The 27,341-nt window shown below is 45.0% G+C and overlaps 1 protein-coding gene across 1 annotated transcript; it reads right to left on the bottom strand.

Annotated features, from left to right (window-relative positions):
- Positions 1-24,818, bottom strand: LOC8027389 (ADP-ribosylation factor-like protein 15). Its single transcript, XM_029966128.4, has 4 exons — positions 24,549-24,818; positions 16,217-16,427; positions 14,632-14,843; positions 1-7,544 (listed from the first exon to the last, which is right to left on the bottom strand). The coding sequence occupies exons 1-4, from the start codon at positions 24,609-24,611 to the stop codon at positions 7,413-7,415; spliced, it is 618 nt and encodes a 205-aa protein (XP_029821988.1). The 5' UTR covers positions 24,612-24,818; the 3' UTR covers positions 1-7,412.
- Between the last annotated feature and the right edge of the window lie 2,523 nt (positions 24,819-27,341).

Raw genomic sequence — 27,341 nt, 5'->3', positions numbered from 1 at the left:
TACAAAAAAAAAGTTGTGTATTTAGTGTTGCAAGAGCTTTTCTTCCCTATTGGAAAGACAAACACAGACGAGGGATGCTTTGGAAGCCAGACATTATACCCTTACTTGCATGACTGACACAACAGCAACAAAATGAAAAAGAGAGCTCATAAAAGCAACATCCGACATTATACTGTCTTATCGTAACTTGGCAAACGACGAAGGCTACGGTCCAGGTGAGCCAATCAGTGCGTCGGAGGGAAACACGTGATTATACTCTATCTCGCTAGGTGTCATCCCAATCCGGCTGAAGTGTCCATTCGGCTGACAGGTCAATTCGGCTGAGCAGACCGATTCGGCTGGACGGCTTCAATTCAGTTGTGCGTAGTGCTGCCAAATCCAGAGGCGGGAGAGAAGACGCTTTTGTACGAATTCTGAGCGACAGGCTAGTCTCCGAGGGGGTCGAGAGCAACGTCTGGGACGTACAAAAGAGGGTCCGGGTAAGAGCGAAGTTCCTCCTTTCCCCCTTCTCCAACTGCACATGACAGCCCCTGCCTTTGGTAAGGGTTGTCCCTCACTCTGATTGGTCCGATGGGGCCATAGCATTCACTCTTTGCCATGTCACGATGAAACAGAGTATGGCAATTTTTCACAAAAGGGAGCCTCGCGTTGAGTGGACGTGTTCACAGCAGCCCGGAAGGCTCAACCGGTGAGTATTTACTCAGTAAAATCTATTACGAGTAAACCCAGCCTTTCAAGGCCATGTAAAGTTACGTAATTCTAAATTGTACCCGCAGTCAATTTTCAGTTCACATCATTTGTACGCCGACTCTTTCCAGAAACATATACATGGTTTGATAGAGAAAATTAAAACCTGTTTTTGGGCCCCAAATAAACGATGCATCGCAGAAAGCTCCAATCTCGTGTTAAAGTGACGCTGGTGGTTGTATACAATGGGAAAGTTTTAGAACGGGACGTTGGATCGAAAGATAAAAACGAAATTTCGCATTGAGGCAACATTCACCAAGGTCTAATATTCACCAAACCAAGAAATGGCACTGCAGGTGCCTGTAGCGTTTTTTTCACTGAAAAAACAAAACCTGTCAGCAAGAAAAACAATCTTGTATTATGTATCCTGTCCAGCTCGCTTGCACCTTTGCATTTAATTGCATTATAATTATAATCTTGTATTCTTTTTTATTTACAAGCCTGTTTCACAGAAATGAATGCCACAGGCATCCATAATGTGATTCCTTAGTTTGACAAATGTTAAACCTAGCTAGACATGGGCTCATAAAAAATATATTTTTATCACTTTTTCTTTTTTTATCAAATTACTGTTTTGTTTTTAAAATTTCTGATTTTATTTCCACCAAGCCTCTTATTTAGATGGAGGTACAGTTTTCTACAATACATAGTTTCATTCCGCGGGGTGAAAAAGGTGGTCGAAGTTTCTCTATCGGACCTTTTACAAAGTTGTGTGTGTTGTACAAAGGAAACCTGAGAGCAACACATCCTAACAATGCCTGCAAATGAAAACCTAAAACAAATAAAGTCAAACCACAAAAAAAAAAAAAGTTTTGAAGTTAATTTTGACAAACATTCAAGCATACTCCAAGAAGTGCTTTGCCTGCAGATCTGTTTGCACTTGAGACACAACTCTATCCTATGATCGCTGTGGATAAAGGACTTGCATGGGTATCACTTGAACTCTTAAGGCCCGTTCACACTCTTGCAACCGAGCACGACCGAGAGAGACGAGATCTGTTAAAACTTCTTAATATTTCTTAGGATGAGGGAACACACTTAAAACACACTGGCATTATGGCGCCATCTATGCGATGACCCTGGCACTGCAATTCCCAAGAGCGAAGGTAATGCGGGATTTCCGAGGTCAAATGTGCATAATACCTATGAAAAAGGCTCGTTTATAACATTTACAAAAGTTTTTCGAGTCAAGAAAGGAAGGATAATGCGCGGGAGCAATAGAAAATATGCCGGACCGCCAAGTTTACACTGCTACCCAATAGATGGCGCCACTGTGTCCTCTCGTTACAAGAGGTTTCAAGGGACCAAGTTCTAAGAAGTCGCAAGAGTGTGAACGGGCCTTAACACCACAGTAGCAGTCTTTCTAATGCCGAGGGTAGAAAAGAAAAAAAAAAGATGAGAGGACTTCGTTTCTCCTGTTCCTGACCTTTTTTTCAGAAGCAGTTTCTCAAAAACACACCTCAGAAAAACTGGAGAAGATAATACCCAAACCTCCTGTGGCAAAAAAAAAAAAAAAAAGTTAATGAAAACAAGATGTTTGACACCATCATTGATGCCCCTTTAAACCCACAAATGCAGTTGAACAAGACAAAACACTTCTTTTTTTTTTTTTTCCAGGAACCTACAGAAACCCGATAACCACCGATAGTCATACTGAGACTAGAGTTCGCAGAAACAATATCAAACTGACTCCTATATAGGTGCAGCCAGATTAAATCGAATAGACAAACGCAACATTTAAAGACATTCCCAGCACATTCGATGCCAGTGAAGAACAAAATTTGGCAATCAATAATTTCAGTAGACTGTAGACAATAAAAGGCATGCACAAGAGTAAGCAACAAAAAAAACATATCAGAAGGCGAAATTCGAGGAACTATGGATGACTGGTTAAAAATATTGAACAAGATATTCACAGCAGAAAACTGAGGAAAGACCACAAAGGCATGACGAGAGATAAATGAAAAAAACAAACAATGATGCCCGTCAATCAAGTGCTGGCTTTGCACGTAGTACAGCATTGTATTACTCTGCCTCCACTGTTGATTGTACTGCGTTGGTTGTACTGCTGCTGCCCTATCGACATGAAACTCTGCATGCCCCAGCAAATTCCTGCCAAAAGCAAACTGGAAAAAAGAAAAAGAAATTACACAACTTCAAAGATAGCTTTCATTCCAATCCTACGGAACGATTTCCTCTTTGCTGGTCAGCCCTTAAAAAAATCTTCCAGTCTGCTTTTTCAAAAAAGCCACAACAGATAGTTGTCTCTCTTGCAAGCCACTAACAAAGGTTCTTCGTAAAATTTGGCAAACCACACAATCAAAACAGATGGCCAATCGTACACGGTTCTGTTGGGACCTTGGCTGTGAAGTAAAGGTTGGTCTCGAGCACTGTTTTGGTACGGTAACCACCTTCTTTGGTACGAATAGTCCGGCGCACAAGCGCCCGCTGCGAGAGCACATTACGGATAGAAACTATTCCCTTGGCAGAGTCGGCGTGGATCGTCTGTCCCGAGAAAAAAACTTAAACTTCCTTCTTAAGCAACTCGACATATTGGCGTTGTGGCCCAATTTGTCCCCACAAGATCCTCAGCGTGTCCTAACGGTGAAGAAAATTGCATTGCAGATGCCGTGCCACCCTCACATCCGAGCACTCGTCACTTTTGTACTAAAATTTGCGTTAGCATGTTGAAAATTGTGCAAAACAGATTGGTATCCCACACTGGTGGGTCGCCCAGCGGTACAACCTAGGCAATAAGGACTGAACGAATCGCAGCAGATGTTGCGAGCCGTCCCAGCCAATCCGGTGCCGTGGACGCATCATGCGACTGAGCGGCGTCAGATTGGCTCGGACTTGTAGCGTCCGCTGCGGCCTGTCAAAAAGTGAAATGGAGTACGGTGAACCTTCAACCCACCCCGAGCGGAAAACATGCTCAAGCTCAACGAGGGCGTAGTGAAATGGCAGACGTCGGTACGCTGAGTCGGCACGAGCTAGCATCGCCCCTCTTGTACGACCACACCAACGTGCCGGGAACGCAATCGCAGCAACGCAGACTACGATAACCGACGGGACAAAACATCAAGGAGGCCTTTCGGTTCTTTCGCCTCCAGCACGAGCTCTCTACCTTTGATAACATTTTGGCGTCCTGCAAGCTTCTAGAGGGCGCGCACAGCCAAAGCGGAGCAGATGGCAACGAAGCATGATGGAAGCCAGATGTCCGGAGCAGACGTCCTGCAGGGATCCACTAGTAATGACGTTAGAAGAAAAAAGGTGCAGGCCAAGTCTTCCAGCTAGGTGGCACTGGATCTAACCACCAACGAATGCAGTTCTCCAATCAAACTAAAAATTTGTACCTAAAATAAAAAGCTTTTGATAGGACATTAAAATGTGCTTGAGTAGCCTCCGGCTGACACGCACTGAACCCTACTGGAATAAAAACAAACTATTCGATGGTACCCTGGGGCACTTGGCACTACGCAACAAGTCGGTCGGCCATGTGGTGGGTAAGACGAGAGCTACGGAGCAAACACCTCATCTTCGTTCTGCGGCCCCGGACTTGGAACTTTAAGGACAGTAGATGGACTTTGAAAACTGCCAAGTTTTTCTAAAATTGCGAGAACCCTCCCTAATCCTTGGGACGAGGGAACACTTATTTTGCAAAATAAACCCATAAAGGGTTTCTTTTGCAAAATAACCTCGGTATCACCAGTCCTGAAATTGAGTATAAAGGTTGGTAAAATCGTTGCACACAGCGATAACTGCGAGGAAAAGCCAAACATAGGATAAAATAAAATGCTCAGGTTTCTACCAAACTCCCGTGAATGGAGAATCAGTCTTTGTAAAAGGGGCCCTGCAATCATATTTAAGTGTCTACCTTTTTTGCGGTTTCCACGTCTCTTGTGGTTCGGGCAAGCCAGCGGGCACGGAGAGAGTAACTAAATATCAGTGCGTCATATTTGAACCGGACGACGCGGAAACCTTTTTCACCGATGAGGGCGACCCGCGGTACCGAAAGCGTGCGATATGTGCAGTCTTTAGTCCCGGGCTTACTACTGGTCAGAGCCGCTAAAAGCTTCTTTTTAGTCGAAATACAAAATATATGTGGCGCGAACTGTATCAATTATTTATAAAAGTAGTTGTTGTTCGGTATTTTAGATCAGAAAAGAAAGAAATGCAGGTTATAAAGCACGAAAACAAGAAATGACCCGTCGACATACCCGCCACCAAGCAGTGGAAAAGGCGGCGCATACTAGAAAGGAGTAGCAGGATCAGGCGCCGACATGGAAAGGTCCCAGATGTACGTGGCGGCACCGCGGTCCTATGGACAAGAGGATCCGACCGGCTTTGAGCGTTCCGAAGGCCTTCGACGAGAAGCTTTGTCTTGCGGTTTTGCCGTTTTGCGGTATGGCAGCACGAAGTGGCTTCCATTCTGGACTGATCTTTACCCCGTGTTTGCTGTCGTTTGTGGCCAATGAAGTGTCATGTTGAATTAGTATTTAATCATGCAGCAAATGCAATGAGAGCCACTCTGGCTGCCCGCTGTATACAGCCTATCCAGAACATGCTTTAGTGGCGCCCTCTCGCGCCATCGACACGGAGTGCGGCAGCCGTGAGCGCTCGACCAGCTCACTACCCCTCCTATAGTTCACGGCCACTCAAGCAACCAAGGACGTCATGAGGGAGGTTATTTTTTGCTCGTTTTTGTAATTTAAATTTGTCTATAACTTCTAAAATGTATGAATTTCACGAATTCATACATTCACGAAATGTATAAATTTCGTGAAAAGAAAAGTTTCACTAGGTTACTACGTTCAGTGCGCTCAGGTTCGGTGAAAATTAAAAACCAGTAAAAAAGTCGCTGCAGGGCCCCTTTAAGTTTCGAGATTAAATGAGGCTCCAACAGAAGCACTGCCTGCAAATTTAGCAGGAAAGAACACTAAAAGGATGTATGCTCCGTCTGCGATGTTACGTCTGTTTGTAACTTTACATCTGTAAGTGACTTTACAGCTCTTTTTAAGAATACAACCAGCTCCCCGAAAATATTGATTCCCCATTCAAACGGTTTGCATAGGCTTTGCCTGTTAACGAGTGGAACACTCTCAGAAGGAGACGCCAACTAACTGATCAGAAAATGCACAGATCAGACCAATCACAAGATCAATCACAACATAGCACACTAGGGGGTTTTCGACAGAGGTCTACACGCCAGAACTCGGTGAGCTTCATCGAAATGAGATCTGCCATAAGACCCCACGACCCCTCAAACATAACTGCTGAACACCATTCATGGTTTGCAAACTACTAACAGCAAACAGTACAAAGGTGACCAGACTGTGTAGTAGACGTGAAAAGACAGCATCCGTGCAGTGTGCAACATCTGCACCCGAGGTCATACAATGTGATCCTGCATTCTCCTAGTCCTGTTCATTAACTGGGCTATGATGTCGGAGTTAGTAGTATATCACAGTTATCACCATAGGAAAGGATTGCACACCCAATTCATACATGCAGCCGAAATTATGCTTGAGCTCCCAGACGCAAATGTTGAGCGCTGCGCACTGCTTCCTTTCTGTGCCTACCGCATGACCAGGCGGCCCCAATCTCGGATACACCATGCACAGACAAACAGAAAAAAACAATAGAAGACAAGCACGCCAAACAAGCACAGGCAAACAATGGGTGCACACACATCAAACGTTGTCTCGTAACGCCACTGAGCATCTGAAACCTGCGTCCAGCTTCGCCTCCTCCCCTTACTCAAATTGAAATACTGAAGATGGCCTTGTCCCTGTTTTCAGCAAGAAACGCTGGGGATGAATGTGCACCAGCAGAGGACAAGTGAGCCAAAGAACCTGTCAGGCTGTGCCCATGTGAGTGCCGTCCACATCAACTGTGTATTCTGGGACAGTTCCAAGGAGATTCCCGGGAAAAGTTCAAGGAGACGCCTAGGACATCCTCCCAGACAGTTCCAGAAAAGATCAAGGGGAGTTTCACAGATTCGCAGGGTAACCCTGGAACAGTTCCAGAAGTGTCCCAGAAGGGCTCCTAAAATAGGTCCCAGGATAACTCAGGTCGAACTTTAGGACAGTTCCCAGGTAGTTCCTGGGGAGGTTCAGGGACAGGTTCCTCACACTGTTCTAGGAGACTTCTTGAGGAGTTTCGGGAGACTTCGAGAAGGCCTCCAGGACAGTTCTTGGAAAGCTCCAGAAAAATTCCAAAGGAATTACTGGAGCAGTTCTTGAACAGGTGTTTAAGATTGCTCCAGAATGCTTTTAGAAGTTTCCAATGCAGTCCTGGAGAACCTCCAACAGAAACTCCAACAGAGTTCCAGGCAATCCCCAGAAAGGTAATTCCGGGAGACTCCCAGAAGAGCACCAGGGCAGTTCAAAGGATATTTCCAGGATATCTTCCAGAACAATGTCCAGGACAACTCGGAGGGTTTCCAAAAATGCTCCAAGGGAGTTCCTCTAACACATGTCAGGACAATTCCAGAGCACCCCAAAGGCCATTTTCAAGGAGGGTTCTGGCACATGACAGCTCCTTTGTTGTGCAGCCCTTGAACAGTATCTGGCAGTCTTGAGAGCAACGGTCCATGGAGGGCTTTGACTGTCCCACAAGATGGGATGAGAATTTCTGTCTTCTCTGGGTCCAAGGATCTGTGGTGCCTACTTTGATGAGGCCGTCATATATCCCGTGAGCATCTCAAGACCCTTGAGCACACCCTGGCGTTCGCCACGTGAGCAGGACACAACCGCCCACTTGCGGCCGTGCATCACACCCTGAAGCAGCTGTTCCACCTGCAAGTCCATTGTGCCCCAGCTTTAGAGGTGCTGATGAGACCGATTACATTGTTTTCACATAATGTATGGCATAATTGGAGGGACCTCTTTGCCTCAGATTCGTAAATCATGAGTTTTCACTCGGAACCGATAGATTCCCCAGAGAACCCTGAGGGGTTCCGCAAGCTCAAAAATTTCCTCGGCTTGTCTCCACCCCTATGTAAGGCATCTTTCCAGTTAAGGCACAAATTTAGAAGATCTCAGTCACCTACTGATGCATAACTATGAGCCACTCGCTTCCAAGTACATTAATCATTCTTTTGATGGCCTCTAGGTAGTTGCACCGCTTTAATGCATCAATACCGAGGCTGGGTTCTCAGGGCATCATTTCAGAGAGATGGGGTTTCTCGAGATTGAACAGTTTGAGAACCGATACCATAAAGGACCGTACTGCTCAAAGTTGGTTTGCAACTCGGACCGAGAACAACCTTCATGCGGGCAAAGCGTAGAATTCCTCACAGGTATATAACACGCGTATCAAGGATCAGCTGACAGTACGAGGAAAACCCTGAACACCAAAAAAAGACACTCCTTAAAGCAATGCTCTGAAGTTACCTTCAAATGCCCGGAAGGTATATTCGAAGTGTTCTGAAGAAATAACATGCTTAGAACAATGCTCACTTCATCAATCGTCATACCTGTTCTAGTTTTAGCAAATACGATATAGCTTCGCCAATACTGGAAACTCCTCCGAAAACACATAGGAGCGGCGGCGAACGTGACAGTGGCGCCTCTAGCGGACTCGGAGTCTACGGAAGCAGTCGTCGCAATGGAAAAGTATAGGCTCCGCGACGTCCTCGAGCTTTACGAGCCCCGTATCGTCACCCTAACAGCAGAAACAATTTATTACGGTCAGTTCGCTTGCAAAGCGGAATCCACTGATCTCAACTGCAACGACAATCGAATAACAACGCGCGCATAAACAAAGATAGAGCAGTTTATTTAGCGGTCTCAAACGCCTCTCAGGGGATCACACGCGTTTGAAACGCGTCTGGGAAGCGAAAAAAGGCGTTTAGCTACTCGAACTACGTCGTAATTATTAAAATATGCAAAAACGACATGTTAATATTACCAGAGCAAGCGCACGAGCTGCTGGAGCATAAAAACAAAACAAAAAGTAAGGATAAAAATGACCGTGCAAACACTTACCGAACTTTGCAGAAAAAATGGTGTCGCCATTCCCGACGAAAATAAAAAGAAACGGGAAAGAGGCGAACAACGGCGAATAAAACAAAGAAGCTAGCAAAAAACTATTTCAACGACGACGATCGTTGCGGCGCTTATAGAAAAAAAGAAAGAAAAATGGAAAGCAGCAAATGAATAGCTGGTGGTCGCCACCGGTGTTGAGTTCACGACAAACAAAGCGGAAGCAACAGACGAAACTAATGAAAAAAGAAGAAAGCGTCCCTTTTTTTTCAGCTGCTTGTTGTACATTTCTTTATTTGCTTTCGCGGCGTAGGTACGAACTAAAAACAAAACAGGGGAAATAAATAACGTAGTGCAGCTCACACTGCCCGGTAAAAAAGAGTCGCAGAAATGTTTTGGTCGCAGGCAGCAATCTTCTATATGTGCTAGCAGTGAGTAACCTTTTTTTGCTTTCGAATTTATTTTTCCAGTGACTTTGGCGGGTTGTTCGTTTGCTCGCTTGACGAAGCAGTTTAAAAGTGCATTCAAGTACTTGTTGACGTAGGTGTCCGTAGGTTGACGTAGGAAGCAGAAGAAAGATTTTCCACCACATCACACAAACTTGTTCTTGCAATGGTAGGCAGCACATAACATGCCTGCCATCTCTAAGTATGGTCTGGTGTATGCTCGAATGCGGCTGGTTGATCAACAAACGATGACCCGTAGCAGACGTGCCGGCCGGAGTACACAAATAAAATTCGAATAAAAATGTATAACGAGCTTACACTTCTTAATATATTTAATAAATATCAAAAAGCACGTATGACGATTTTGGATTAGAAACTCAATCGAAGGCGAAAATAGGAGGTTATCGCAGACGACACTGGAAGAAAACAACAACAACAACAGCAAAGTTGCAGACGGCCCTCAAAATGCCCGGGCCTAGCGCAGACGAACCTGGGGTAGTAAGCGCCGAAGCGAAGGAAAGGGAGTAAAAACTAAGCCAAACAAAGCAAGCTACGCAATGGTTTACGCGTCGGGCAAAAAAAAAAAAAAAAGCACAAAGAAAACAAAAAATATACACAGCAACATATAAGCAGGAGGAAGAAATAACGCGGCAGAGTGGCGTCGCCTCAAAAATATAAAAGAAAGAAGACTCAAAAATGGAAAGAGTGGAGACGGTTCAACGGGTGTCGGCCTTTATCGTAGAAGAAGCAGCGAAGCAGAAGATGTTGGTCGTCCCCGCGCTAACAATCGGAATTTGTGTACTGTAAATAACGTGACTGAAATCGCCTTTCTTCGCGGGGCTACGACGCTCTCCCCTTCTTTTTTTGCAAGCGCGAGAAGTCTGCTTTTTTCGTAACTCTGCTTTTGTTAATCTATAATCGCGTCAGATTTGCATATGCACAACGACTTCTTTCGGAGCATACTGACATCGCCGTAACGTACGTGGTTCGAAATTGACTTCTGCTTCTTCATCCGGAGACGATCTTAACGGGATTAGCCAGCTCGCCTGTTCGACGAAACGGTTATAAGCAAGACATTCATGAGAAATGGGAATTGCAACGACAAAACGAATTGACTGATAAGAACAATAAAGTTGAAACGAAGCTATGTTCTGAAATATTTGTACATTTCCCTTTTTCACGAAACAGCGCGAAGGCATACATTCGTGTTTTGCTTGGCTTACATAAGTTGTGACAGAATGTTTTCTTCGGGAGAACTCCGAAATTGCACCCAGAAAGCTGTAACATCTTTCCCACGCGAAGAGAATGTCCTTCACTCATGAGCTGGCACCCATTTTTTAACTTTCAAAGCAGCGAACGTCCGTGACAACTTTTTTTCGTTGGTCACCTCGCACGGAGATAGGCAAAACCAATGCATTTTGGAGAATTTGTCTGCTAGCGGAGACTCCGAGCTCGCCAGGGGCGCTGCAATCACTTTTCGCCCGTTTTCCGCGGGAGTTGCCAGTATTGGCTTCCACGGTATTTGGTTTTAGTGAGTCCACATTCACATTGGAGGTATCCATTTGCCCTCAGCAGCTCAAGCGGTGTGTAACCTAAGCTTATCCTTTGTCAGGGGTGGGAAATGAATGCAGTGAAAGCTTACGCAAACTGAAGAGCATTGTGCACACCTACTGTAGCCATTAAGTGCACCCAATTGGAGGTCCATAAAGTTTAGCAATTGCAAATATGACGGTTCAATGGCATTGCCAGGGAGGAGCCAATGAAACTCCAACACCCCCCCTATTCCGCTAACTCTAATATATAGAGCAGCAAAGTAAATAATTGGGCCAGTTGGTTCATAGTTTGAAATGTAAAAGCCCTGAAAAAAGACAAAAACCAAGACAAAGAGATACAACACAAGGCACACTTGAGACTGTTGTTTATCGGGAATGTACAGGTCCCCTCAAAGTAAAACGGAGCGCCGGAGCGGCGACCGGACTGCATCGCGGCACTATAGCGCCGGCTGCAACTAATAGGTGCCCTCTGCTCGTGCGCACGTGCCGTTCGCACTGTCCTCCTTCTTTCTTGTTTTTGATCCTCGCATTATCGGCGTCTCGAGCTGCCAAACACTGTTCCGATAAACACCGCTAGGTGTTCCGCTCGCATGGGTAGATAACGCGAGGGAAAGTGGGAAAGGGCCAGTGTTGTCGATGAGCACCGCCCCTTGTGCTATCAGGCGTCGATTTTAGGAAAATCGTTGCGCAGCTTGAACTACCAATAACATGTGGGTTGGAAGAAGAAAACGGAGGATCCAGTGGAAGGCACGTTCGCATGCGCAGATGCAGCCATCAGTTCCAGCCAGCGCTGCTAGATAGTGCGGCGATGCAGTTCCATCGCCGCTCCGGCGCTCCGTTTTACTTTGAGGGGACCTGTACATGCTAATAATATAGGCCCCCCACAACCTGTCAGTCATCAATGTGTCGGAGCAACGCTTGTCTTAGATATTCCAATTCTTTGATAGGGCGACTGACAACTCACCAATGCAACCTACACCCTATCCCGAATTTCACATGCCTCGTGCACCTCTCAAATTGTTCTATCTTGGTATCGAGGCGAAATGTTAATGTCATGCACTGTGCTTGCACTGTGCTTGCACTCCTGTGTTGCATGACATTAAGATTGTGGCTCGATACCAAGTTAAAACAAGCAGAGAGGTGTACAAGGCATATGAAATCAAGGATAAGGGTGTAGATTGCATTAGTGAAGCGTCAGTCACCCTATTAAAGAAAGAATTTGAATACATAAGCTGGAACTGCAACGACATGTTGATGACTAACAGGTTATATTAAGCATGTACTTTCCTAATAAACAACAGTTGCGAGTGCGCCTTGTGTTGTATCTCTTCGTCTTGGTTCGTCTTTTTTCGGCGCGTTTACATATGCACATGCACTTTGACCCCCCCCCCCTCCCCCTCCGAACCCCAAGTCCTGGACATCCCAGCCACCTCACCACCCCCCACCACCCTCAAAAAAAAAAATCCTGGCCACACCATTAACGAGGTTTAATTTTTTTTTAATAACTAAAACTGCAGCCTAATTGTATTCCTGGACTAATCATAAGCGCAGTTCAGTTACATCCATGGGGTAACTTGTAACTTAGTAAAATCGCAGTCAATTATAGAAATTATGTCGAGAAATACACAAGTTCACGATGACTTAGCCTAAACATAAATGCTTTACCTTGACACTGACCCGCGTTTTTATACCTGTAAATGGAATTAAAAACGCTACCCTATCTCCCCAAAACAATTTTGTCACGAAAACAATCTATTGCAAACCAGAACCAAGTGTTCAGTTATCGTAATCACCCTCGCAGGGCCGGGGGGTGTCACTCAAAAAGATTGCGTTCCCGATTGGCTGCGGCCGTTACAATGCCTGCGAGTGTGTCCCCGACGCGTGTGTTCACCGCATCCTAAAACGTGATCCCTCGATTCCTGTCTGACGACGTCCTAGAAGTGTCACGCTGTTGCCAAACGCCTGACGCCTGCTCCGCTGCGTGTCACTCTCCAAGCCCGACGGTCCACGCAAGCTTTGGCAGCTGGGAGTTGGGAAACCGCAACGATGGCGGTACTCGCATTCATTCATACTTTTTGATGGGACTCCTAGCCCTAACCGCCGGGACTGCAACATCCAGCGGTATGACACGCCGGCTTTTGCAACGTCGTCTGCTGCCACTTTGCGGCAACTTTTGATGCGCAGGCAGGATCGGACGCCAAACACACCAGTCGCAGACACTTAAGCACCGAAGTATTAGTGTCTTTTCATGCGAGGGAAGATTATATAGATTTTGCGAAACAAACACAAGCAAGAAAATTCTCTTCGTGATGCAAGTTTACGATTCCGTACGACGCTTTCTGCGTTAAAAGTGGCCGGTATGAAGCGGACCTAGGAGCTGGCTCCCACACTTGCGACTGATTACGACCGCCGCGCAGATGGACGTAAGCAGTCATAAGAGGCTTAAAATCGGTTTTTAGCCTCTCTGGACTAGGAGTGTGTGAACCGGCCTCAAAAAAAAGCTAAAGAGGGCCTCGAATAAAAAACAACAATTAAAGTTTTAATGTAGGCACCTGAAAGGGCACATGCAAAGGAAAATATATATATTTTTTTTAAATAGTCTAGACCAGGAATGGTTAGGCTGACCAGGCCTAAGAGCGCAAACAAAAACCACAAAACTTCCAAGAGGGGGGGGGGGGGGGGGGCAAACTTTTGTTTACAGAAATAAATGAAACAACTACTTTCAATCTATCCCAGTCAAAATCAGTCCATCTGTACGTAAAATAGCAGTGGCACAAGACTACCAAACCGCAACCTGTCTTTCGATTTCAAAAATTGTTCCATTTCTTTTTTGGGGGGGAAGTTTGGGGAATAAAGGGGGGGGGAAGGGAGCCGCGAGCCGCACTTTAACACGCGAAGAGCCAAAGCTAGGCTGCCCCTGGCCTAGATGGAAAAAGAATATCATAAAACAAATTTGTAATGAAGAAAAAAAATTTTAGAGCTATATTTACGGCGAAAAACGAATTTGCAGTTGGCGACCGCGCACAGGTCTACCACATGTGGTAGACCTGTGCGCCGCCACCACCGCACGCTGAGCGTGGTGCACCGCCGGCTCAACGCGTTTCTCCCCGCTGCTGCCACCGGAAGAAAACACTCCAGCGCGCCGCCGCCATCAGTTTCTGACCGACGCACGGGTCTATCACGTGGTGTTTACGCTCTTTCAGGAGCATCCTTTGGGCTCTAAAAGTTACTTATTAATCTTCATTTTTTGTTGCACTTGAAGCGAAGATCAATAAGTAACTTTTAGAGACTATAGGAAGCTTCCGAAAGAGCACAAGTACCACGTGATAAATAGCGGCTACTTTTCCGTGGCGCACGCTGGCACCAACTAGAAATTCATTTTGCACTGTAAATATATAAGTAAAAAAATTATCCTTTTCGTTGTAAATTCATTTTATAGCTCCTTTTCCCATCCACACTGTTAAAAAAAATGTTTTTTTCCTTTGCATGTAGGAGCCTCGTAACTACCAATAAAATTTCGACATTGCCTCGCCTGTTGCAGTGTGTTGAACGTAGGAGAGCGCCAGACCAGAAAGAAAAACTGGGAAAAGTGACGTCGTCGGCGAAGTCAGATGGCTCTTGCTCACCACTAAGCTGGCTCGAGGATGCCAATGACAACATCACAATGCTTCAGACAGATAACGGCTGGGAGAGGCTCACCGCACGCCCTGCGGCAATCGCTGTGGACATTTTGTTACATAAAAGCGGTTTACATTTACTTCTGCCCCAGTTAAGTGTGGCAACCAAATTCACAAGACGAAAATCTCTAGGAGTCCGCTCCAAACTTGGGATTTCCCGAAAAGTGCTTCGGCTTTCCTTTAACACTGAGAGCTGCACGAGTTCTGTAAAGTTTCTCCTTGCCTGCGCGGAAGGGATGCTGTGGCCGACATCTGCGTGGGTGGCGAGCACGACGCACGGCCGTCCTTTGAGGCTCCCCTGGGCGAGGACCTCCTTCTGCAGGGTGTCCCTAGCCGTCGCCAAGGACGCCTCTCCGGACGACGCGTCCACCACAAACAGCAGCCCGTGCACGCCCTCAAAGTACTGGTGCCAGAAGGGACGCACGGCGTCCGTACCTGCGATGGGAAAAAGCTGCTCCTGGCAATGCGCCCTCTTGCCCTCGCCTTAAACGGGTATTACCGCGGTCCTTGGACAGACTACTCACCGGTCCAGAAATTTCGGCAGTTTCAGCCCCAGTAAATTTTGTCGCCAGAAACAGCGCCGATCCACGTAGGATTAAAAGAAAATGTGTAAAAAATTTGATAAATGTTGATAATATTTCGAAAGCAGACGTAGCACCCTTTGCGCAACGTTTCACTTATTCCCAAATAATACGACCGCTAGGTTTCACATAGATAGAATTTCCAATTATCCCTCTTTTCGACGGGCCTGTGGGGTTTTATGAAAAAATAGATGCATGCAGCGACTCTCTCCTTTGCTGCCTCTTCGAACTTGCATCTATTCATCCGGTTCTCCGATCGATTCAATTGGTTGACTCCTGATGTCGGCAGCGTGACTCAGGCGCTTCAATCTGTCGCTAAAGAAAACTTTCAGAAGGCACGACAAAAAAATGCCAGACCAGGCACCTAAGGGCCGTGGTCTTACATTATCGCACCTACCGTAAAATGCCGAGCAACTGCCCTTGTGCCCACCACTGCTTTTGAAACGTTTAAAATATTAGGAAAGGACATATCAAGTGCCCACCCCAACAAACTTTTGAGCCCACCGAGCTAACAGAAGCCACTCCTCCGAGAAGCCGTCAGGAAGCGGCGAAGCTTCGTGCGAAAGCGCCGGCACAAAAAAGGCTCAAAGAGAGTGGCACAGATGCCTTAAAAATTAGGGGTTCTACCAAACCCCTATACTGCTCCTATTCCATTCTGCTGGATCAAACAAAAGCCCACCCCACCCCCTCTGCTTCCTCCTCTTGGACCTAGCAAGCGCCCATTCACATGCTTTTATGGTTATCACCAACCTTTGGGTGGGTACCTGCTCGGTATTTTAGGGCAAATTATTACGTCAAACTGGCCCACTACCGAAGGCAACGACCAAGCGATTGTGTCTAAAAGTATATTAACGTTATGAATATTACACAAGCTGAAAAAGAAACATTCCCGTGGCACAGACGTAGAACTCTTTTGCGTAGTTCTTGCCATTTTGAGTTACAGAACTTTTGGTACAGGGGAAGACGTTGTTTTGCCCTCGCCACGCAACTGGAAGGTGTTTGTATTCTACCGCGATTGTTACCCCTTCTCGCTTTTTTCTCGTTTATATTGTTTAACTTGTTCCAAATTGAAATGCCTGTCTTTATTTCTTCCCACCCATACCGGATGTGCGAACTACGTGGCTGAAGACAAGGGTCAACGAAAAAGGTCTGTAAGAGTGGCCGTTTTCCTCGACACCATCTTCAAGCAAATTCCAGGTAAACATAGATATGCCAGAGGAAGCCCACCTCCGAGCTCCTTGATGTTGAGCACGGTATCGTTGACCGGAAGCGTCTTGATGTTGAAGCCCGTGGTGGGCTCCAGGGCGTCCGACGGTTCGCCGACCAGGGTTGCCAGGGCAGTCGACTTCCCAGCCCCCATGAGACCCAGGCAGAGCACCTCGTACTGCTCCCGGAGTTCCGACCCCGAGCGACTGCCGCAGGAAACCCAGTTGCAGCACTGGAAACGCAGAAAGAAAATATATATATATATTGACTATCTTAAAGGGGCAGTGAAGTGCTTTTAGTAGGAGCTTGTTTTTGATGGCATATTGTTTGTTGGGCTTTAGTCAATAAAACTTACCAGCTCCAGGTGGCAAGACGTCCCTAGTAAACTTACAGCAATAGATGTACACTGGCACTATATATATGAACATCAATAACATCGTACAGAGCATTTCTGCAAGTTTTTGAAAAATACCTAAAAATATTCTGTTCGAGATAAAAATAAACTATTTTGCAAGAACAACTTACTAACCTTGGCGGACGTCAAAGGTCTGAAAAACATAATAATTAGCAAGATAATTAACAGAAAAGTACTAGTTCATTTTTTGATTAGTGAAAATAAACATGATTCGAATGAGAAACTTGCTAAGCATAATCGAAAACCACTAAACCAACTCTTTTTAAAAAGACGCAAGGCAGGGGCAGCATTCGACAACCTGTAAAAACTAAATTTGGATATGTTTCTAGGTTTCGGTTTCTTATCAGAGCGTATCTCTGCGCCGACGGTCATGCTCCCAAGTGGCCGAGATGCGCAACACGGGACGCCTTTCTTGCACGTCGTCAGGGCGCAGCCACGTGAAAATAGGGATCACGTGACCCGTGTGACCACCTACGTGCTCCCCCTCTCCCAAGCTATGTTGGTGGAGGCGCAACATCTGATAATGACGAAGAAGCCGTGCTCCAAAAGTATGTGAAAAATCTCGACAAGGTTAATAAAACAACAAAATTTGTTGCAAAATAAACCCCCAAAAAACACCCTCGAATTCAGAAAATAATAAACCCCGGAAATGTCTAGACGAATGCTTTGTACAATTTGTAGAGAAGTCAACGCCCAATATTCTTGATCGCATAATCATACATTGGGCTACTATAGTTCACCGCACGATTACAATATAACAACAAAATATGTGAAAGGCAGAAGTGGAAGCACAAGTAGAAAAATTAATTTGAAGACTGCACTCATTAGCTTGCTTATTAAAATATGACGACCAGCCAATCCCTAAATCAGGGGCCCAACATTTCGAAACCGGTTCGGCTTCTTCTTCAGGGGCGGCTATGGAGGAAAGGAGCCACAATCTTCTTTTTCCTCTATGACCGAGGCGAATGTGCACGATCCCATCTTCTTCCTCTTTGATCGTTTTTTGAAGACAACTGGTGGAGTCGGTTCACATACACAGATGGCAGTGCGCCAAGAAACCTATTAATGATTGTTGGCGTGGTCTAAATGTGCCAAGATTCAAGGAAGAGCCTCCGGCGAGGACTAGTTTCGATGTCCAGGATGCGTGTCTTTAGAAAGTCAATGCGGTGGTCATTTTTTTCAGTGTTCAGCAACCGCATCGCGCTCTTGATCGAAGTTGCGCACATCAGCCTTGTATTGATGAATCCGTTCATGATAGTTCTTTGTTTCCCCGATGTACGAAAATGGGCACTCCGCGCAGGGAATCTCATACAGCACACCTTGCGCTTTCTCTTTAGGGGGCCGATCTTTTGGTCGTGGCATAAAGCGTTCAAGGGTCGAAATGGACTTGTGGGCCGTCTGAATGCCCTCCTTTGCTAGCACCCGTGCCAGCGATTCACTTGTTCCCTTGATGTATGGGACGCTGATGCGCGTGGTTGGCCGGCGTTTCGTATCAACCTGCAGCTGGCGGTGTTGTCGGTTGCGGTTTTGACGACGGGCAATGCGGTGTATGAAGCTGCCCGTAATCCATTCTTCTTGAGGTCGCAAATGATGGTTTCTTCTTTTCCTCGGTCAGAATCAGTTGAGCAAAGGTTCTTTGCCTTTGATAGGAGTGTGTTAACCACCGATACTTTATCACTCCTTGGGTGGTTGGAGTCAAATTGTAAGTATCTTCCGGTGTGCGTCGCTTTCCGGTAAACTGAGAACTGGAGATGGTATTTCTGTCTTTGTACAAGCACATCGAGAAACGGTAAGGTGTTGTTTTGTCCCGTTCCACGGTGAATTGGATGTTAGGCTCGATCGAATTGAGGTGTGTCAAAAAGTTGTCTGCTTGAGACTTCTTCATTGCGCAGAAGCAGTCGTCCACATATCTTAGAAACACCCTGGGGCGTGCAGGAAAGGACTGCACAGCCTTTTGTTCTATGGCTTCCATGCACAGGTTCGCCGTGGCGACAGAGGTGAAGGCCTCCATTGCGGTTCCACTGGTTTGCTTAAAGTACTCTCCTTTGAAGCTGAAATAAGTGTTACTCGGGCAGAATTTAAGGAAGCGGCAAAAGTTTGTTCACGTTGAACTTGGTCCTGTTTCTCAAATCGCTGTCTTTCTCCAGGGTGTTTCTGGCAGCTATGACTCCTAAGGAGACCAGAACGCTCGTGAACAGGGATATCACGTCAAAAGATACCAGAATTTTCGTTCACTGTATGTGAACGGGCTCGACCATGTGTCTTCAAAAAATGATTTAAAGAGGAAGAAGATGGGATAGTGCACATTCGCCTCCGTCATGGAGGAAAAAGAAGATTGCGGCTCCTTTCCTCCATAGTCGCCCCTGAAGAAGAAGCCGAACTGGTTTCGAAACGTTGGGCCCCTGATTTAGGGATTGGTTGGTCGTCATATTTTAATAATTATTTCCCCAACCGGACAGACTTCTGTCTAATGTTTACTTTTAAGTCATTAGCTTGCTTCATGTCACCAATCACTGATATGTAATTCTTCGGTCACATCTACGTATTCTCAAAAAAACTATTTTATGTGGTAAGACTGCTGACTGGGCGAGTTGCTAGTTCATGTTGAATAACGTTACAGCACACAACAAGAGAAACACTCACAGACAGAGACCCACTAAAAAATACACTCACTCAGGCGCTGACTCAGAACTCAAGGTTTGTATTGTCTTCGTTTACTATGCACAAAGAAACACCTCCTCTTCTTTTGCTCTAAAAGTTCCTTTTTTTTTTTTAACTTGCGTTTGAGGTTATCTTGTTCTTAGAACATAGAAAAAGAGAGGGTGGTTCTTTGTGCATAGAAGAAGACAATACAAACCATTAGTTGTAAGTCAGCGCCGAATGAGTGTATATTTTTTTCAGAGGGTCTGTGTTTGTGAGTGTTTCTCTTGTTGTGCGCTGTAACGTTATTCAATATAATTTTACGTGGAAAAACAATATCTGTGCAAAACAAACATGCCCCTTAGACCCACAACCACAAAGGGAGATTTCAACTGCTTTGCCGGCAACTGGATGTTTTTTTAAGTGCGCACATCACAGATTCATTTCAGCGTGCTGTCCAAATTCTACCTTGCAGCAAAAAAACAAACGAAGAAACAAACTAAACGTGGATAGAAATGAGAGAGAGGAACTGATATGGGGCAAGAGAGGGAGGAGGGGGCACGTAGGTGGTCACGTGATCCCAGTTGGCACATGATTGTGCCCTGAAGACGTGCAAAAAAAGGCGTCCAGCGCAACACATCTGCGTCACACTTCCCTCCATCCTACCAGGAAGGCGAGGCAGTGGCTTCGCGCAGCGACCGCCAAGGAGCAGCACCGTGGGCGCAAAGATGCGCTCCGATAAGAAACCAAAACCTAGAAACGCGTCCAAATGAAGCGTTTTTTACGGAATGCGGAATGCCGTAAGATGCTGCCCCTGCCTTACATCTTTCTAAAAAAAGAGTTGATTTAGCGGTTTTCAATGATGCTTAGCAAGTCTTTCAGTAGAACCGTATGTTTATTTTCACTCATTAAAAAATTCATGAGTAAATTTTAGTCCATTGTTTCGTCAATTAGTAAATTTTAGTTTATTGTCTCGCTAATTAGTATGATTTTGCAATCTTTGCCGTCTGCCAAGGCTGGTAGTTTGTTCCCGCAAAGAGATTTGTATTTTCTCAAACAAAATATTTTTTTGTGATTCTTCGGAAGCTTTCGCAGAAACACCCTGCATACGCCATATGGCATCTGAATGACAAATATGCCTTATTAAAAACCAACCCGCAAAAAGCGTTAAGGTTGTTTTCAAGCTTCCATCTACTGCTCCAACTCATTTAGTTTTAATGTACTCTACTGTCTAAGCCATCGAACAGGTATGAAGCCATATAAAGGTAATAACTAAACGAGAGAGTTGACATAAAAATAAACCTATGGGGAGTATTCACTGGCGACCATAGCTGAGTGTATGACTGCTAAGCGCATGCTGACAGCAAGCTTGCACAGTAGTTTTGAAACGTGCATTGCACACCATCAATAGTGCCGGTCCTGTCAGACTAATAATGTCAGCTCGTTCTGAGCATGCGCTCTGATCAGCACACTCTAATATGCCGTCCAGTGAATACCCCGTGCAAGTCTTTTTGCAATACTCAGTTGTGCTCGCTAAATCTCGAATTCAAAAAAGATATCGTCAGAATATTGCAGTCCTACATATAATAGCCACAGCTTTATTCAGAAATTGCGCGTCACGTCCCATGTGGCTCCAGAATGATGCTTTCACCTTAGCACGCGGGTGCGTTGGGGCAAAATAAGATACGCAAAGTCGTGATGTTCATTTTGCGGATGCCGCTTCACTCTGGTTCTACTTGTGGTTGTCGCTTGACACAAGGTGCGCGGTGAGAAGAACCTTCAACGAAGCCAGTTAACCTGACAGAACAAACCACGCACATAAAAAAAAATATTGTGAAACTTTCGAGTGCTGTCAGTGTTTATAGAGATAAAAGCAAATGGTACAATATTTGATGCTATAATTGAAAGTTCTGAAAATTTGCACAAGCCTGCTGTAATAATCTGGTTATGTAGCTGGGCCTGACTATTATATTTTAGGTATTGTAAATTATATTGACTTATGGCACAATGTTGGTGGGAATTCGTCAAATTTTGACAAAATGTATTAGGATGTAGCAGAGCAAGCACTTTGGTGCAAACGGCGCAGAAATCACATCACTGCAATATATGCTGCTAGAAAAACCACAAGCAAGCTTTTTATTGTTACTATTATTATTATAAATAATAATATTATTAATGTGAGCAAATTTGGGTTGAGCTGCTCACGCGTCCTACAGCTCTCCTGCAACACATCAGTGCGATGGTGGTAAAGCACTCTTCTCAGGCAGAAGAATGCAAGCGCAAGCGTCGTGTATTTTAAGAAAGTTGGCCTTTTTCCTACGCGTACTTTCGCTATCGCACAAAGATAGAAATAAAGTTCTTACATCTTGACGCACTGCGCAATGACATACGTCGACAGGTTGCTCTTTGTGTGCCATAAATCTTGTAAAAGGTGGCAGCTGTGCTGTTGAGTACTTCACATGCTAGCTTGCAGTGCGCATCGGCCTGGGAGGTTTGGTTTTCCCCGCGCGCACCGATGTAATGCGGGGAAGCGGCCTGAGGGCAGGAAGAACCGCGATTGCTTTCCTGCCTCCCGGCCAGTTCCCGCACGAGCAGACAGGCCACTGTGCAGAGCTAAGCTCGCTCCCTTCCCCTATACCATGATTGTGTCCCACGCAAGTTGTGAGATGGAGTGCAATAAACTGATTGTCATTATTCCAAGTTGAGGTTATTGAAAATATTAATGAAATGCTACACAAACTATTGTCAGAATTGACTGATGACTTATCATTTGACTGCCCTCACAATTTGCCCATGATTACATTCGAGCAATATATGAAACAGTGTGCTAAACAACCAGGATGGGAGAGGAGTCCACAAAACGACGAGCGCTGACTACATTCGTAGACAAATAATTTTAGAGTTTATTTTCTCATCTTCTTTTTTTCGTCAGACTTGGTTGCTAAAGCTTCCTGTGGCTTTTCAGGAACTAAGAGTGTGCGTGCACAGCATCGATCAGCACTCAAGGTGCACGGGCGCCCATAGAGTTAACTTTATCGCCACAGAAAAACCAAGTGTCACTGTGGTCGGCTTTCTACGACTGGCCATACCATGGGCACTTTCAGACTGTCAACTTCGACGGTGTTGGTCTAACCGCCGAATTCAGAAACCTCACTCAAACTACACTCAAACTGAAGGGCCCCTCCACTTCCTCGAGGAAGGTGCGAGGGCCGGAGGTGGCCAATCGCGAGGACGGATCCGCCGTCGCAATTGGCCAGCGCCGGCCCTCGCGCCTTCCTCGAGGAAGTGGAGGGACCCTTCAGTTTGAGTGTAGTTTGTGTGAGGTTTCTGAATTCGGCGGTAAGAACGTCATAGCTCCTAGCTTCCACTGTATCTTTTAAACACACACTGGTTTGAATGATAAGAATATCATCTGTGTTTTCACATTGCCAGCCCTGGGCCTGCTACACCAGTGAAAACTTTAGCGCACTCCAGCGCTTCTTCATACAATTTACTGATTACGGGGTTTTCAATGACACTCAGCAAGTTTCTAATTGGAACTACCTATATGCTTATTTTCACTAAATAAAAAGCTAATTAGTGACTTTAGTAAATTATTTAGCTAATTACTGTTTTCTTGTTGTTGCAATCTTTGGTGTTTGTTATGGCTGGCAGCTTGTTCCCAAAAAGTGTACTCTATATATTTCCGGCCTTGCTTTTACCACGAACCTGCCACATAAACGTTTTTTTGACTCCACCAACATTTTTGACTGCGTGTGAATAATATAAGCATTGCATTGACCATGCGTCACAGGAAAGAGCCGAGTTGGGTGAGCTCCGCCATATTCTGCTGGCACGCAGCAATGCAATCCACAATGAAGTTGACGTAGGAGCACAAAAACGGAGCTGGACAAAAGCCAATGGTGCCATCTAAACTCGCGGATCTCCCCCCCCCCCCCTTCCCACCACACACATGCACACACAAAAAAAAAACGAAAAGAAAAAAAAAAAAAAAGACCTGCAGTGTGCTTTGCATGCCTGAGCAAATAACATCTGGACAAGTTCCTGTTGCCCATAAAATGCATCCTCACGAAGAGCACCAAGGAATGCACAGGAGTTCTGTAGGTTGGTTTGAGAGAGTACAAAACAAATCCTCTATTTAAAAAAAAAAAAGAAACCGCTCATCTCAGGCACAATTTCTTGCCTCTTACTTTTTTTCAGATAGAAATAGTGCTTTTGCAAAACGAGCAGTGCCATTCGTGGCACCGAAAGGAATGCTGGGAACGTCCTGTATAGGACCAATTGTAGCAGACAACAAAGGTGACCTTAGAGGTGACCAGGGAAACACAGGCAAGCGGTCAAGGGCAGACAAAAACCTGCGCTCCGTGTCTGTCTCTCTAGTAGATGGTGCGGGAGCATACAGGTCATTCCCATAATTCATTTCACACTCCGTACGCAGCCTTCTGGGATTTTTGCAAGTGATAAAAAAAACAGTGGGTTGGTGTTATCCAACTGATTTCTGCATTTATTTACAAGTTATGCAAGTATTCAGCGTGGTAGGTTTCACACTACAGTTTACTACTTACTAAAAATGCAGTCCCATGCGTTAGATATATTTTATGTTTACGAATAAATAGGCCAGGCTGTGTTTCAAACCATTCGTGCGTGCATGCAGCTGTCAAAATAAACTTTCGAAACCCCTCGACAAATTCGCCTGCAGGCAACGCAAAAAAACTGTTTACTGGTAGGAACACTTCTGACACTCCACCATTATGGGCCATCAACGCAGTTCGAAGCGGATTGGCCTGATAAACAAGCACTGACCGCTCATCTGGCACATTTCAGACAGACGCAGGCGCCCCAAATATTTCCTGTTGCCTATTAATTAATTAGTAAACAAATCGCAACGTTAGTGACCTTTTTGGCTTTTTTTTATTATTATTATTATTTCATCAAACAAAGCAGCGCACCGCGGATGCTTGCACGACGACGAAGGAAGTTCTAAAAACAAACAGTGACCCAAGCCAAGGAAAGGCGCCGGAAACGCTACCACGACGCGTGAAAAAGGTCGCCGAAACGTAACCTCTCCTTCAAAAAAAATAAAAAAAAGAACGTTTGCTCAGAGACTGTTGTGGCCGGCAAAGTTTTTGTTTTTATGCCGGTGTCTCTTGGCTCGCTCACACTACCCCGCCGACCGCCTCTCAAGACTCAATGTGGTGATACCCCGAAAGACTAATGTGTCGCTCCTCGTATTTCTAGTCATATAAAAAATAAAAATAAAATATCTTAGGAGTTTGGAGGAAACGGTTGTGAACTTACCCGCCGGAAAGCGATCCGGCAGCCCGCAAAGCCGAGCTGAATGTTTTCCATGAGTTTCGGCATGGCGGCTGCTTTCGTCGTCTGCTCCTTGGCGCGTCGGCGATCAGCGTCGACGAAGCATCGAAACGATGTTTGGCACGAGGTTAGTTTAAAGAGAACTGCACGAAACGACTTTTTTTTACGAGACTTAGCGGTTCGTACTAGGCCGGAACGACGACCGCCACAACTCCACCACGGCTGACGTCGCCATCTTTCTTTTTTGGAACACGAATGGATGGATTGATCCTAATAACTGTTCTCTTTACATCGGGCGGTAGTTTGCGCCACCTAGCCTAGAAACCCCCAAGAAATTCACCGCGGGAGAGTGGTCGCATACCGTGCCCTAGTTCGCCTAGGAATAGAGGAACGCATTGGTTTGTAAGGAGAAAGGGTAAAATAGATGTATTAATAATAGGCCACGTAGCGCAAGCTACCGCCCGTTACAGAGGGTACTGCAGTTAATAATAATAATAATAATACATTTATTTTCGAGGACTATACTCATGAAGCTGTCAGGTTCGTCAAAGCCGACATGGGGCTTGTGTGACTGAACCCTTTTAGGTAGAATTGGTAACAAAATCGGTCAGAAAGAAAAAAAAAACAAAAAAAAGGAAAAAAACAACAAAAAACGTTAAGACACTAGGAGTCCACAGTAAATGTCCACTTCAGCGGTACTAATCAATAAAAATTATTTGAAGAAAACAGAAGAAAAAAAGGGTTAAAATTGGTTTGTCCGTCTGGTCACAGGACATTAAAAAAAAAAAAAAAAAATCGACACAAAACTTTGAGGCACAGATCTTCGAGATGAGGAGTCTAGCAGAATGAACAAAAAAGGGCGCACTCACACGGCACGTCTGTTCACAGCACATTCAAAGATCGACACAAAATATGAGGGACAGAAATACCAGGTGATGAGTCTCTCCTAGTCACAAAAACATACTCCACAGAAATGTGAAAAAAAAAAAAACAGTTATCCTTTTTTTTTTTTTTTTAGTATATCCATATGACGGAGGCGCTTTTTTAGTTTTTTCTTTGACGTAAGGTTCCAGAGATCTGAAGGTAATTGATTAAAAATGTCTGGAACGTAGAATGAACGCATAGTTTTGCCATACCGTGTGTAGCATTTCGGGACGAGATATTTGGAAACGTTCCGTGGTTGCCGTGAGACGAGACAAGGAGATTTAAAGTCGTCAGACCAGTAGTGATTGATCACAACTGTTTCTAAAAAAAGAGATCTAAAGTTCGGCATTGACAATGTCTCAAAAGGGTCTAAATGAGAATAATTGAGGTTATAGCACACGTTTTTCAAAATCCCCTTTAAGATATTGTCTATTTTCGTTTGCCATAAATTCGAGCATGAACCGAAGTTATACCATAGCGCAGGTGACTTAACGAATAGGCAACGCGTTTGCGTAAGCCGAGGGGCATGAAAGTTTTGATGTTATAAAGCAGACAAGAAACGCTTCTCAACTTCGAACATATTTTCGTTAGATGATAATTCCACGAAAGGTCGGAGTCGAAGTGTATACCAAGGTATTTTACAGAGTCGGAATACGGCACTTCAGCACAGTGGCACGAGCTACAACAACAATAATAATAATAATAATAATAATAATAATATTTATTTGCATACAAAAATCTGATCCTGAGTGGCGTGCACGGCTGTGCAGAAAGGTTACAACCCGTACGGCGAGTGCGCCTGCCCTCAAATCTATCCTCATATGTAAATATCAACTGCTAGAATTAGTTGAGTAATTTACTTTGAGAAGTCGCACTGTTTTCGGTTAAGTTTGGGTCACACTTGATACGTATAAATTATTTTGCTCTAATATTTACATCCTAGTTAAAAATAGTCGTCCCAGATAAGGTTGAATGCGAAACCGAAACTAAGTGCTCTAGTGAAAAGGTAACAATGGTAATTAATTCATTTTTTAAAGGTTCGTTGAAACTCGAGAGAAATTCGGGTAAAAGAACCCGCCCATTTTTTTAACTTCATTTTGTTTCCAAGAATTTTTTCCGCCGAGCAGAAAGCGTTAAAATAAAATGCATATTATACAAAAGAAACATACATCTGGTTGCAGTGCTAGTTGGCCAGGGAGGAGAGTGCCATGGTTTCGGTTTCGATCGACACGTCGACAAGAGGTTATACAGAGAGCGTGCACTATAAACGGCCGTTGTTTTATGTTTTCTGGTCCCGAGAGCGTCATTTGTGGTCTCTAAACTGACCTAAATGGCCAGATCTCGAAGCTTTAGCACAAGCCCGAGACGCATAGCTTGTCTTAACGCATATGCTTGTTGTATTTTTCTATTCGAGCCTTTCTGCTAGCGTTTCGAGGTATGTGGACTAGCGAGTGCTGGGAATCTCGACGCTGCGAAGCTCGGGGATCTTGCTTGTGGACGAAACGACAAGACACTAGTAAGTATGCACAAACCGAGCTCGCGCCTTTACATTAGTGTTGTTGCGCAATCAGGAAGTTTGTTTGTTTCGTGCGTCCATAGACGAAATATAACTTTTTGCAATTACTGTTTTTTCTTAATATGCCTGAGTACGCGAGGTAAAACTTGGAGGCGCTATTGAAAAGCTCCATTTGAACACACTTCTCATCGCTTATCTGTACTGTCCCGCAGCACTGCACGAATTCGTAAAGTACCCACCCGCTTGCATTTCACTAATTATATTCAACATCGCATATACGCATAAAGTTATCCTGCAATCATATAGGCCCATTCGCACATACAAACCGCCTTAAGAAA

Source organism: Ixodes scapularis, unplaced genomic scaffold (assembly GCF_016920785.2).
Source record: "Ixodes scapularis isolate PalLabHiFi unplaced genomic scaffold, ASM1692078v2 PGA_scaffold11__112_contigs__length_91849675, whole genome shotgun sequence".
Classification (NCBI taxonomy): domain Eukaryota; kingdom Metazoa; phylum Arthropoda; class Arachnida; order Ixodida; family Ixodidae; genus Ixodes; species Ixodes scapularis.
Note: the sequence above shows the minus strand (reverse complement) of the source record. Positions and strands in the feature narration are given on the sequence as shown.